The 15731-nt window shown below is 32.4% G+C and overlaps 1 protein-coding gene across 2 annotated transcripts in view; it reads right to left on the bottom strand.

Annotated features, from left to right (window-relative positions):
• Positions 1–10370, bottom strand: part of Bx (LIM domain-containing protein Beadex) — a 78467-nt gene extending 68097 nt beyond the window's left edge. For both annotated transcript variants that reach the window (XR_012103369.1, XM_073085599.1), the window contains exon 1: positions 10141–10370. Coding sequence is in view for 1 of the 2 variants with exons in the window: in XM_073085599.1 (XP_072941700.1) it covers positions 10141–10146 (6 nt within the window). In the remaining variant the exon portion in view is untranslated. The remainder of the gene's footprint in view (positions 1–10140) is intronic.
• Between the last annotated feature and the right edge of the window lie 5361 nt (positions 10371–15731).

The following is a 15731-nucleotide window of genomic DNA, read 5'->3' as shown; positions in this document are numbered from 1 at the left end:
AAAAAGGCCATAAATAGTTGGAAATAAATATTCTACGAATTGTCGTCTCCGGTGCAAACGATAAATAATGAATTATTCTTAAACCCATTTCTTCTTAGAGGCACAACACCAAACGCCAAAAGAGTTTTGCGATTTTTTTGACTAAATTTCTAATAAACTACTCGCGTACTCGTGTGTGTTCCAATATTCCTGATATTTTTTGACTAGGCACTTGTATATCATATCGTATATACCATAAATCTTACTTATCTAATATCTAAATATTTTCAATCTCGGGGCCTAACTTTTTTCATATCGTTTGTATCGGAATTTGTACAAATCTTAAGGGAGTGGTGACAGTCCGCAAGCACTTGAAAAACAATTTGAGATAAGGATGACGATTATTGAGCCCAAAGAAAGTTGTTAAAAATATTTTTTATTGCTACGACCCAAACAATGGTTCATTTTTTACGATAATGCATTTTATATATTGTTGAGTATCTTATAAGAAGTAAGAAGTGAAGTATCTATATAAGTAAGAACTTAGGAACTTATACTTCACTTATATTATAGGTATTAATTTGTTCCTTATATATAGTATAGTCCAGTAGTAATATAAATTCGAAACTTTATAGGCTAGATAAATGTTTGTTAATTTTTTACGCAAAAACTACATATCCATTTTTTGTAAAATTTGATATAAAAATAGATTAACACATAAGAAATTTACTATAAAAAAAACAAGGCAGCCGCGAGGAAAGTCATGTGCAACAGCTAGTTATTTTTATTATTACCTCAATGTTTTGTTTATTGAATTTCGTTGATTTGATTTTCTGCTATTTGTATTAATTATGATGTATTAATTAATTTTATGCTTGTAAATAATCGACGTCAATGTGATTAAGACTACGCAAATAGAAATTCAATTAGCTACATAGTAATTGTGTATTACTAGCGATCCATATTATCCAATAAAGTTAATCAAGACTATATTTTATATTTAAACATTGATAAAAATAAAACTTCTTTTTTATATTATGTATATTTAAATTAGATAAAGCACACTAATAATATTTTAATAATAAAGATTAATTTATTATTGAAATATTAATTACAATTAGATAAAGTACACTTAAAGCTAATTGCAACTTTTACTTCTGTTGAAACTTTGGGGTCACCTAAAAATCCCGTTATTGTATTAGATTTTATTTTAAATTTTATATTGAATTTATAAGTTCTGTAGTTGAAATATCAACTAATTACACAATTGTATTATTTTCTAATAAATTACATGATTTATAAACACTACATATCGCACAATATGATATCAACTGAGTTTTTTACATTTGCAGAAACATCCTCTTAGTTAGAAAAAGGAGGATTAAATAACTCAAATTTACTTTATATTTATACAATACATTTAAAAATAAAATCATTTGCATTATAATTTCAAATACAAACATCAAGATAGGGTAAGACCTCTCAATTTTACGACAGGTTATCGTTCCTTGAGTGGAGTAAAAAGCGAGTAAAGCTGTCAAAGGAGATACGACGATTCCCAGCCGACGTCAACAAGTTCATTCTTAATTGTCGATAACCCGCACCAGGTCGCGACTTCCTGCCACAATACTTATGGAACCAACTTGTACTACCAAATAATCTTTGGAATAGGACTATAGAATCGTGATGATTGATTTTTGAAAAAATATTAGGTTTGAGGTTGAGGGCGGACGAGATGCTTTTATTTAAGCAATGAATGCAGTTGAAAGTGGTTTCTTAACATTAACTCATTGAGGCATTTAATAAATACAATTTTAAGTAAGTTCTTAACTATCACAAATTATTGTCGCACTGTCGGTATCTCTGCTCAGTACTGAAAGGGTTAATTTGCTAGCCAATACGGATTAGTGGACTTCATACAACTTGAAAAAATGCAAGCAAGATTATTTAAAGTATTTTTATCATACATAAATATAATAAGAAGTCTCATTTACGCTCGTAAATAAAATTATTCTATAACTTTTTATATCTGAACTACATAAGTTAGTCCCTTGGTTGGTTCCTTTCTGATAAAAAGTGAAGTAAAATGAAGTAGCTGTCAGTTCGTGGTAAGGCTGTGAGAATCTATTTCTATAAAAACTAGCTGACCCGGCAAACGTTGTGTTACCATATAAATAAAAAAAAATTAATGGTGAACAACCCTTACCACTTAGGGGTATGAAAAATGGATAGTAGCCGATTCTCAGACCTACTGAATATACGTATAAAATTTGGTGAAAATCCGTAAAGCCTTTTCGGAGGAGTACTGTAACTAACATTGTGACACGAGAATTTTATATATAAGATATTCACTCTATTATAAACAACTTTATAATATTCATAGCAGTAATTAGAGTTAAAAAACCATAATTAATAATGGAGACGATGACTGACAGATTTTTGGGGTTTTCCTATTGTATCATAACTTGCATCTGGATGCAAGTATTCATTGGATTTTCTGTGACTGAATCCAAAATGACGCTTGGAAAATCCCTTGCCGCAATAAACATTAAAGTCATAAAAGATTTCATTAAATTTAATGAATGATGTTTTATAAATTATTACAAACAAGACTTAGTAATTATTCTGCTGTATTTATAATAGTTTTACAAAATGGTAAGTTTTTTTTTTTATAATATAAGAGTAGCAGACGAGCATGCAGTCCACCTGATGGTAAGTGGCTACTGCCGCCCATGGACATCTGTAATCAACCCCAGATTGATTGGATTAGGTATTCCTACCTGAGGTCGGCCACAGATGCGCCGCTACCCCTGAGGACTAAGCTGGAACGCCTCGGAAAAGTCTGTCTCCCTTACCACACCCTTCAAACCGGAACACAGCAGCGCCTAACACCGCTGTTATTAGGTAGAAATAGGTGTGGCGGTGGTGTCGCCGGAGTCGAACCACAAAGGGTTCTACCGCCTTCACCAAGTTATCTTAGTCCGCGAGTTATGCACAAGCATGACGTAGTTACAATGTGACAGATATTGGACCTGTATTCCCTGTTGCTCTTTGGGGATACATTTCCATAAAATCGTTTCTTGCAGATCATTTTCGTTATCTAAATATACAGAGCTTCTAAACTCAAGTAACAATGACTACAAAAAAATATCAAAATTTGAGTCGAAATATAGTTTGCGTTTATTTAAATTAAATTGCTAATCAAACTAAAAAGTAATAATTGTTGCAATCTAGTATCTTTGCCATGTACTTTATCCCAATAATTAACCGGCGGTTCTTGATAATTTTTCAAAATTTTGTATTAAACTGGCCGTTCAAAGTAGGTAAAAATTGAGTTCAAAGTTTCCGTTACATACATACTTACATTCCTTGACATTGATACAAACAAGTCGAGCTAATAAAAATGTAATAAAAAAATATTCTGGAATTTAGGATACTCACTCCAACAAGAAACTAATCAATTAGTGTAAATAAACTCACGATACATAATTACAAGGTGATGGAATAACGCTTTAACATACAAGTATGTATAGTTCCTGACGTGAATAAATCTAATTGAGCTAATGAAGGAGGAATTTCTTAATTAGTGGTGTTTGTACGAGCCATGGGCATACGTACTGTACCGAAACGGGTTAATTACGACCGATAACTCTTTAATTAACCTGCCTAATAACAGAGTATTTGCATTCGAGCCGCCAACGTAAGACCAATTAGGGAGTTGTTGAAATTGATCGAAAATATCAGTTCTCTTCCACGTCCAAGTGTTATCAATTAATAGTTTTATGCTTCATTTACTGAAGATAACAACGGTGTCAACAATTTAAGTATAGGATCATGCTTCTGTTGTATTCATTATTTTTATAATTACTTTCAAGAAATTATTGTAAAAAATCAATTGAAATAAATATTTAACAGTAATTTCCAAATAGCTGTAGAGGGTAGAACTTCAGAATCTGGTCTTATTAAGACATTCGCTATTATCAAACTAATTAAATTTAGTTTACCGGGAAGTGCTTATAAGTTTTGATTCGCGCGTGTAATCGCAAAAAATACAACAAAAACGGTCATATCTTGATCGCATTTATTTTAACATACCGTAAAGCCGTCTCGCGTATTTTATATAAATTGTCACTTCATATAATTACTTAATTTTACTCTACGCGTTCCCGAGAAAATGGACCTCGGCAGGCAGACGGACAGACGAGCAAAGTGGTGCCATAAGAGTTCCGTTTTGCCAGGGAGTATATAACTCTAAGCTCATTAAAGATATGAAGTATGATTGCAATACAAATCCACCTGGTCACCCACGATGTTCAAAGCAGACGTCTATTATCTCCGTTTATTGGTCGGCAGTCGTCATTACTGTTATTGTCTGAACGCGCGTCACCAGTCACGCCACTCGGGGTTATCACTGCCGTACTTCACAGGACGTAACGAGGAGGGCAAAACTTTCTAATTATGTACAATAATACATAGTGTGCTTGAAAATTATCACCAGCAATTACACCAGTATCACCCGCTATCGCGGTCGCCAACGGAAACAATATATACTTTATATTACATTGCATCTTAATTAACGCAAGTTTTGTTATGTTCTGAACTAATTAAGCAGACGATAGCAAGCAATAGATAGGGTTTGGTAAACAGATTAATAAAAATAAATGTTGTTTATCAATAAGTAACGATTTGCGTCGGGTACTTAATTTCCGAGTCACTAGATGTATGACGTTATTGCCGAAAGTTTGTAAACATTTTATAAGCAATTAATTAGTAACTACTAAAAATGTTTATAACCTTTTTTTAATTTAAAAGTTGTAATGTACTTATATTTAAAGTTTATTGGTTAAAAGCAAAGATACTAATAACGCAAAGAACGCTTCAGTTCTCATTTCAATCGAAAACAAAGTATAGAAGTCCGTTTTCAATAAGGACTCTTAGGCTGACCACACACTAAATTGAGCAACTGGTATTATATATGTATGGTAGGTAACTGGTATTTAATTAATATAAACAAAATATTTAAAAAACTAACGTCTAACAAAACTTAGGTAAACACTAAGGAAAGACGTTATCACAAAACAAATGTTGTGAAGAGGTAATGCAGTTGGCAGAGTCGACGGTAGCAACTGATAATTAAATAAGGAAGAGGAGGAAGCGCCACCGCCGCTGAAAAACAAGGTTGCTTGCAACCTAATTACTACCGACCTACACCGATAGGGTTACCAATTAATAATTAAAATGCTAATGAAAATAGCGAGCTTCTTATTTGAGAAACTATTAAAATGCACTATAGATGTTAACATCATTTTTGTATTAAATCAATTGACGTAAAATAGGTTACAGCACTCAGGCCATCAGGGTTAATTTACATCTACAGGCATAGAGCGTGTCAGACGCGTGTCGTAACAGACAACAATGCTACTGAGACACGGGTCGTGCTTGTAAGAATATTGTATAAAACAATATGATTTTGATGAGATGATGAGTTTTATTCTGCAATTTTAGTACATCACCAAATGTCAAAATAAAAATAGAATTTGACAAAAAAAATGGAAATAAATTTGAAACCTTAGAGAGGATAGCCCAGGTCGTTTAAAACCATCGCCTGGTTTACACCCTCCCTAAGGTGCATTAGTCTTTAACTACCGCGATAAACGGTGACAATTACTACTGACAACTTATAAAGAGTGCAAGTTGAGAATAGACAATACAACGTACTTAAAGACGTTCAATGTACCTTTTTATATTTTAAGGTTAAACATTTTGGGTATGCTTAAGTTTAACTATGTGTTTAAATCTTTGTAACTTTTATATTAGGAATATTTTACATTTATATAAGAAATATTTTATGTTTGTTATTATGCTAAAAATTACCTATATGTTAATCGGTGAGCGCGACGTCGTTGTAGTCCTCGCCAAACTGCTAGTCCGCTCTGAAGTTGAGGCAAGCAAGTGTAGTCATACAATTTACTATGGCGACGCGATTCATTTCTATATTCAGAGCGGACTAGCAGTTTTACGTGAACTATACCATGAAAGCACACTCTAATGTGCTTTCCGAAACATGTCAAAAAAGTATAACTTTAGAAATTCTTGGAGTTTTATTCAGCTTTCAATTAATACTATTTAAAATTTTTAAATTTAAATTTTGCACAAAACAATATACCTAATGCTAAAGTTGATAACATTAATTCAGGACATATTATCTTAATTAGGAATTTTGGACTATTTAAAATAAAATATAAATTAAAGTATCACAAGCTAATTAGCATACACGAGCAATGCTTAAGCATACCTACTTTTCTATACAAGAACTTTAAACGTCCTTATCAGAGAATATTATAACAGTAAATTTTGCGGATTGACTGCAGCTATTTTTATGCCCACTGGTTTCTCCGAACCGAACCGGGGGAAGCCTGAAACCCCTTTTACTCGGCGAGGAGACGCGTGTCAAGCATTTGGACTGTAAAGGGTTGTCGATGACGAAACATCCATATCCTGCTATGACAACGTTATGTGCCACAGACTCCTTTTGTCAGAAAAAAACATTACTGCAAAGTAGAAAACGAATACAAATACAATGTAAATACAATTTTCGTTCACAGGACAAAGGGATGGTTTAACAAAAGTTATGCGTATCAATATAACTTTAATTTAATATTGAAATAATTATTCGAGAGCGGCCAACGCCACCGGAGCGATGTGCACTGATTAATTTATCCTAACACCAGCGTTAATTAAAGCAACTTTATTAATTGGCCAAATTAATTATTGGTTATGCGTATACGTTGTCGGTGGACGCTGTGTCCTAATGACAGTATGTAATTAATTATTATGTTATAATTTAAACACAAAATTGTTTTAAACAATGATTCTTAACTTTGTTTACTGATTATTCGATAGGTTATAATTAAAGATGTGGGCGGTACCGCCGGTAAACGATTTAATTAAATTATTTTTATCCAAATGCGGAGTGTAATGTTTTTCGAGTGTGTTTTGAATTTGTCTCATTCTTTGGCACATGCTTATGAATAGACGGCTTGACGGATTTGGCTTGGCTTCAGGTGTCGTTGCTGGATTTGACAAAATTGATGGTGCCACCGGAGTCAAACCACTAAGAGGGCTTTTGCACTACTTTTTTGGGTACCGTGTTTTAAATTTTTTTTATTTCTTGGTACAACAATCTAGTACAGGATCATATTTGCCTGGTTAGTAATTATTTTTCATGACCTTGTTTATGATACATGTTGGAGAGGGGGGGCACCTTAAAAAAACTTATATTTTGTAGGACAAATATTTTTTCACGTTATTTAAATAATTATCTTGATAATTAACACAGAAAAATTTGGTTAGTAATAAATTTTTAGAATTCGTCCGGTCAACATATTTTATCCTTGCTGCCCCTATCAAGCTATCATTTACCAACATTGCTGTAAGGAAAAATGTTGGGCGTCTTGTCGAAACGAAGCTACTCACGAAAAATCGGCTTGTTAGTAATAAATGATGAAAACTATACCAGGGATCCTGTACTAATCTTAAAATTCAAGAGTAAAATTAAACTAAATTAATTACATTAGGAAGCATATTTTGTATTAATGCTAATGGGTTTGCATTCGAACAACCCGTCTTTCCGGTCCCCATAAAACCGCTCTTACCTCATTACAACAAATTAATGGAGATTATCTTTAATAAATTCAAATATGGAATAGAAGTCGATACCTATATATAATCCTTAATGACATGTAAAAAAAGTAATTAATGATATCTGTACAGTCTAAAAAGTTATACTTTTGCTACTAGGAACTTTGAAATAGGCTGTTGCCCAGAAATCGAATTTCGATCGTAATTAGAAAGTTAATTTTTCACACTAAAAGATCATCAAAATCTGGTTGGCAACTGGTTTTCTTTTACAAAGGAGAAGAAAGTATTGTCCGTTTTCTGTCTTTGCCTATTTATCGAACTAATTATGTAAAGATTTTTTGCATAATTGTTACAGTACCTAACCTATTCAGATATATACTGATTCCGACCAATATTTATTTTAAAGTTAATTATTATTATTGAGTAAGGTGTTATTTATTTTTTATTATTAATTGATTGAAGTGAAATATATTGATTGATGGAGATAATTACGACGGCAAGTTATTTTACGCCCTCTCGACACGGCTTTGCGTTTAAACGTGCCGCGCTCCCTATCCCTTATATCCCTATAACATCCCAAGGTCCTGCACTCGCTACGTATCCATTATACTCGCCATTGGAATAAAACTCAAAATTAATAAGTATGCACGGAACTATAACTTTTTTTTGCAATAGACAATAATTCAGTATCACGGCTACGAAAAAAATGTTAGTTATTTTACTGTATTTTTATTATTATTTATTTATTTACATTAACTTTATTCAGTTTTAATAAGTTAGCTAGTAAATAAAATATTTAATATAGTATAATGTCCCATAAAAAATAAAATCTTTTCCGCTGAGAAAGGCGCTCCGTTATCGAGAAACTTTGAAGTTAACTTAATCACTTAATCACAAGATTATTGAAAAAACACATACAGGTTATAAGATAAATCTTCAACAGAAATAGCAACATACATCCTTTGCAAGAATTTTATTAAAATATAAATAACCAACATCTGGTGCTCGGAACACGAGAATCCATCTTATAAACAGTTATTATGCACAAGATAAGCAATAAAATGCTGTCCCTTAATTGTGCTCGGTAATTATAAGAACACAAGAAGCAGTGTTTATAATTAAAACGAATGAAGCATTGCTACACTCTGCTCTCTGGTCTAGTGATGTAGCTCTAATGAGCCACTTGCTAATTAGAGAATAAACAAGCCGGATACGGGATTCTAATTGGCTTTTGGGACAACCATGTCGCCCGTAGCACGAAAGCTCAACTTATATTTTTTAGAAAAAATTCTGTCTGAATCAGATTACTGTTTCTGTATTTGAAACTACGTTGTTCTATTTATGTCGAATACATCTTTGATCTGTGCGTTTAGTGTGTTTTTAAATATTGGTACCGTGTATGGAAAGAACTCTACATACTCGTATGTACATATATTTCGTATAGTTACATATATTTTAAAACGTGAACATTGAAAAACGTTATTTCGTTATCTATTAAATTGTATTTATTATTCTAATTACTCCAGTAATAGTTTTATTAGTCAAATAACATTATTTTCAAAGAATACAGAAACGATAAAAGGAGTTCAAGGAAGTTCGATGATAAAAATAATTAGAAATGACAACTCGCTTATCAGCATTACATAATTTTGCAAAAACATACTAAACTTTATCAACACATTTATTTAATTTGTTTTGGCGAACTTCGAACGACAAAATATAATAAAGAAATAAAATATTTCTAAAAAGGGAAAATGAATTTTATGCTATTATAATATGTCTGTTCTTTGAATAAATTAAATTAATAAGTTTTTTAGTATCATTAAGTAAAGAATATGGATATGGAAATTTTTTTATCGCCCTATGGCTCTCATTTTTTTATTATACATTTAGAAAAGGCTGATTTATGTAAATAATACAATTTTCATTTGATATTGCATGTTACGAAGATAGTTTCGCTTTTTTCTGTAAGTTTAATATAAGTACATGTTTCTATACTGAAGTAATTTATACCTCATATACGATTTTAAACAAAGTATTGGAACATAAATATGTATATCCTCTGTTATCAGTAGGTGTAAACATTACCTATATTTTCAATTATTGGACAACTTTAATTTATATTTTTATCACCAAAACTTAAGAAATCTCAACAATAATTTCTGAGAACTTTGTTAAAATGACATTTGTAATATAATTGAGTTGGTTTCAATAATTTGTAAGCATAACACAATTTTAATTTCCATCACGAAAAAGTTCATATACAAAATCAAGAAATAAAGTATACATATTTTTCAGTCCATTAGAAACGTTTCCATGAACAAATCGTAGTGCATATTAATCAGCCAATTATTTTGCATTCACAGGAGCTTTCCTGGAACTTCCTGTTATTTTTTATAGTTTTCAAAGACTACAACCTACGCGGTAGAGATCATTAAGCGGACTCTTCAAAGCTGTCGCCGCATTACACTAATTGACGCAATTAGAGGGATTGCCGAACGGAAATAAAAGTCGGCTCACCTTCATGAAACGCCGGCCCCGCCAATTAGCCTAGCTCGTAATTAGCCTCTTCAGTACACTGCCGGGGATTATCAGTCTCTTTGCACGGTTAGAAAAAATCACTGCACAACGCAATCGTGTTCATATTTCAGATGGCCCGGGAACCGATCGTCACGGTACACAAAAGTTTTTTCGCGATCGCGTATAAGAGAGCGATGCGCGACCAACGCGAAGACATGCGCTCGCTACCACCGCTGGGAAGCGAATGAGCGGGAGGCAGCCACGCTGGTCTAGGCGGGGAGTGTTGCCCTTCCTTTTCCTGTACGAAAGCTCCAGCATTGCGGAGCTTTTCGCACAAACTCGGGCTTGGCGCTTACGATCCTACGCGCTTGAACCGACGCTTAACGCCGTAAGTGGGCAGATTGTGCGGTATTGCATTTAGGCCTAAATAAAAACGATACTGAATCAAATTATGACCGGACGAATGCTTTTTAACTATTTTATAAGCTGTGCTTTGGATATTTCTGATCACTATTCCATTTACAACTCGCCTGCAAAGATTAAAGTATATTTGAGTAGTAGTTATTTAGTTAAATTCTGTTCACTAGTACGTGATACTAGTAAACAGAATTTAACTTAATTCATACCCTTGTAAATTTAACAATGAATGTATGTAAATTAAATTATTTTATAACTCGTCTGCCCTAAGATTAAGTGGCATTTCACTTATCTAAGCCTAATACCCTTTTATCATGGGAACTCCATAACTTAAACACAACGAACCTGCCTTTATTTATGTAAGTGATATTACGCAGCAGACCATTCATCATTGATAAACTAGTTGGTGACACTTCATTCACTGCATTGTGTCTACAGCAACGGGGGTAGCTCTAGTTATGGTAATCGGGTAACTGGTTAGGTGAAACCTTAGGTAAAGATCCGTTAGAATATTGTTTTTACTGAATTGAAAATTATGATTTGAGAAATGCAATTTGATTGCACTGTTAAACAACATTCTTGAACTGGGTATGTAGATTATATTTATAGATAAAGATCTATTTGTTTTTTATACTGAATTGAAAATTAGATTTTTGAGAAGACCAATTTAATTACTAAGATAACAAAATCAGCAGTATTAAACAAGATAATAAGGATTTATTTTGAAGTTTATTATATTTTTGTTAAATTGTATTTAATTAAAATATTTTTGTTTCTCCCTCGATATTTAAATAGTTTTTTTAGCCAGCAGTTTAAATTCGTGTTGCAATGTTTATCTTTGTCATGTAAAATAGTTATTATAATCATTAATCTGATAGGTGGAGATTATCTTATATTATTTAAACATTCAATTCGTTTATAATATATCTTAAGTATATATAACTTGTTTTGATAAATAATTACATCGACAATACTTTTCCTTCAAATATTATACATAGAAGAAAGACAAAATAAAGACCAGGCTTTTGGTTACAACTTTATAAAACTAAATTATACCTTACTATACAATTTGCAATAAAGTACACTAAGATTTTAAAATTTTCGGTCAATAATAACGCTATAAAATTTATTTTAATTAAAATTACAATAAATGTAACACACGGAGAGTCGTATTAATATTTTTTCTGCAGTCTTCATATCTATCTTTTCTTAAGACCACCGCTGTATGAATCAATTGAGCCACTATAAAGGGGTGCCATAAAATATGATTTATTGTTCGGACCATAATAGATTTTAATTAATATTTCAAGTAAGTGTAAGTATGGCGGTTATTTAAATAATAATGCGCTCCACTTGATATTTCGTAGATAATAATAATGGACACGACGGGTAAGTGACGTTATTATCTTTTACTTTTTAGTTTAATATTATTCTTTGTATTACAGTACCCTAAGTATGAGGTTTTCCGTTTTGACAAAAATGACTGTTTTTGTTTTTGTTTACGTATTTCTCAAACATTTCCAATCAGTCTTGCTAGGGGCGCTGATTGGAAATGTATGGGCAAATACGTAAACAAATACCAAAACAGTTATTTTCGGCAAAACGTAAAAACTCATGCTATGGGTACAGAAATCATTTACCCACGTTCTATGCCTATATATATTTAGGTATTTTTACAATTTTACACAGTATTACGTTTTTAATTATAAATGTTTATTTTTTAATGAAAGTGGCAAACGAGCATACAATCGATCTGTGACCACTTTAAGTGGTAATACCAGTGGTACCATCGTGGTGGTAAACCACCCAGAGAACCGGATACTTCTTTACTTCTTCAATCTTATAAAAATGCGTAGTAAACTATAGAAGATTTCTAAAAAATATTTAGATTTAGACTTCAAGTATCAGTTAAAATAAGATAGAATTATCTTATATATAGATAACATTCTCGTGTCACAATGTTAGTTATCCTCCGAAACGGCTTTACCGATTTTCACCAAATTTAATATGAATATTCAGTAGGTGTGACAATTGGCTAATATCTATTTTTCATACCCCTAAGTGATAAGGGTTGTTCACCCTTAACATTTTTTTATTTATATGGCAACAACGTTTGCCGGGTCAGCTAGTAAAATATACAATTGTTATTAAAGGACCAATAAAATAGGCATAAGCATATTCGATGCCTAAGATGCTAAGTATAAAGCTATTTAAGACTTATCGGTAGGTGGGTCAAGGATATATATATTAATTCGAATGACGCATACATCGGCTAGATAATGTTATCGCATGTTATAATTTTATTTTTACTCTAATACATTTAATAACAATACACAACCATCCATTATTATAAGGTACACGAAGAAACATACACGGAAATAATTTACATATAATTAGACAAAGAAAAAAAGTTAACAATATTTTTCTCTCTTATTATTGATAAAGTTAAATATCGAAAATAGCTACGAAACAAAAAAAGTAATATCATTTGAAAAACCAGATGAAAGAATATTAACTGTTTTCAGCGTACTTACTCTTTCGAAATTATATTTCTGATGATATGATGTGCTTTCTCAATTTAGTGTGTTGTTTATATGATATATGATATATGATGATATGATATAGGTACTTTGCACTTCGCCTCATTAATTACGATTGAAGCTTACACATCTATATACCTTGTTAATATCATGTCCGTTTGTAAAACTGATATGGTCATAGACTTAAATTGCAGATATACCTGCCGTCAGGTGAAAGTATCAAAATTTTATTAAAACACTTGTATTCATTTTAGCACTAAGTAACTTAATAAAAAATAAAAAAAATATTCACAAAAGTATTAATGCAAATTTAAAAAGAAAATATTTTTTTCATTTCTGCCCTGTGAATTCCTAAATAGTTAAAAAAAAACTATAACATATTTTCCCCTCAAGAGTCGTTCCAACTTAGTTCTTAGAATATTCACCTCTATCAGTAATTTAAGGTAGCACACGTAATATTTTTATCTGAAACTGAAGTAGTAAATGCAGTTATTAGCTGACAAACTTCAAAGGGAAGTTAATTATACTACTATTATAGTCAGTGAATAAGAAAACGTTTTTTACTTTACATTCCAAGCCACGTTGACATCTTTAGACACTTATATTTTACTTTCTCTAATTTCACGTTGCATATTGACGCAAAACAATAGAACGTAAAATTTGTAGTCGATAACGTATCTATATATTTAACTCTTTGGCCACGTTGTAATCGTATCGTACATCGATAAATCAGCGGACATCACTAAGCACGCACGGCCTACATTGACGGAATTATTCTCATACTCCCTTAATTTATTGCCGTGTAACTCGAAACATGATCGCGCACAAATCACGCGTTTTCAGCGCCATTTTGTCGCTACTTGTTTGAAATGACCTTTTGAGGATAAAGAAAGGATTCATGTACAATCTATTACTCATGTAATTTTACGAACTTAACTATGTAGAATAAATTTTAAGCGCAAAAGTAAGGTAATGATGCCATATTGTCATTAATGGTAATGAAGTCAATTGATACTAAAAGGTTCTTGTTTATTTTTTCTTTTCAATTGTATATTAAAGTCAAAACGATTAATTTTAAAGTTTCGTCGTTATCTTAATAATTTCCATGGTGCTGGATGGTGGTGGTGCATGGTGCATTTGTCTAAAAATCTATATTTCTCTCTTTGTTCACGGTTACGTTAAAATTATTATTAAAATGGTAAGCTTAAATCTGATAATTAAATTAATCAAATACGCGACTGCTTAAAACACTTCTTTATTATTTGTCACATAATAAAGAAGACGGAAATATTAAAAACGGTTCAGTATTAATTCTGTACAAAAGAAGTCAACAAATACTTAACACGGTAAGGAATCACGCCGCTTATCCGAATTCTAAAAAAACCGGCTCAGCGTTTCCGACGCTTTCATTGAATTCGGCTTAAACCAATTAATCACTCTTATCGGTTGTTTCCTTGAGTCGGGCGAGGGATCGATCTGACCATTGAGCAGTGTTGAGGGGTAAACGGCCACCATTGTGAACCATTACGGCTATTGTTGGCACCCATTGTGCTGTAAACTGATGATGGTAGCGCACGCGGTTCGTAAGCTCACGATTAGTCTTCATGTGGGGAACTGTAAGATTTGGTACACATCACTAGTATACGGTTTCATGTCTCAGCCCTAGCTGTCGATTAGACAGATAGATACCCGCGCTTTTCTGGAAAATAAGGTGAGATTCGTAATCTAGGTAGTTATTTGTAATTAAAGTTCAAATTAGTATTAAAAAATATTTAAATAGATTGTATAGGCGAGTATCGCTTGTTATAACCACAATATAGATTTAACTAGTCAGCGGAATGATTAAGGCTGCATTATCTATCTGATATCTAGATATAAGTACTACTGCGTTTTAAAATGTATGGGAAAGTACCTAACCTTAAATGATACATCCGATCATTTAAGGTTAGAACACCGCTTACTTAGTACTCACAACACTGCATACTTACACAATTTGTTTCTTGGATAATATTGTATTTATGTATATATTTATTTTGAAGAATGTTTGGTTCCAGTATCTATGGATCGCGCGGGTGTCATGCCCATCGGTTGAACAGCAGACTTACTGCTTTAATATCATAAAAACGTTCTTATAAATTCTTCTTTTTAGTCGTTCCTTCATGGCTGAAGTTCGTGCCTGCTTTGGAAGTATTTTATGCAGGTGTGCTGCATATCCATCCAGTGTGCTCGGTCATCTGCTTTTCTAAAGCACTCCGTAACAGACATCTTGGTGAGGCCTTTGATCTGGTCAGACCACCTAGTTGGTGATCTTCCCCGAGGTCTTTTTCCCTCCACTTTCCCTCCACTTTCTTATAAATTAAACCTAATCAAATGAACATCTATAGTAATTACACTATTTCTGCCCTTCAAACCGCAATGTAACCCGTCCGCCGCTCGGTAGTAGGAATGTACCGGGAATAATTGATCCCCGAGTGAACCGTGCAACCAGGTTTCATGACCAGCATGTTTATTAGCTCTTAAACGTACGGAATCACTGAAGTATTGGAACCAATCCACACAATTTTGTGTTTTGATTTTTTATAAAGCTCTTTCATAAACAATTTCAATTGCGAATCTTGGAAAGTATAGGTTTTT

This window comes from Epargyreus clarus, unplaced genomic scaffold (assembly GCF_041222505.1).
Source record: "Epargyreus clarus isolate Ecla_fem2 unplaced genomic scaffold, WU_Ecla_fem_2.2 ptg000023l, whole genome shotgun sequence".
NCBI lineage: Eukaryota > Metazoa > Arthropoda > Insecta > Lepidoptera > Hesperiidae > Epargyreus > Epargyreus clarus.
Note: the sequence above shows the minus strand (reverse complement) of the source record. Positions and strands in the feature narration are given on the sequence as shown.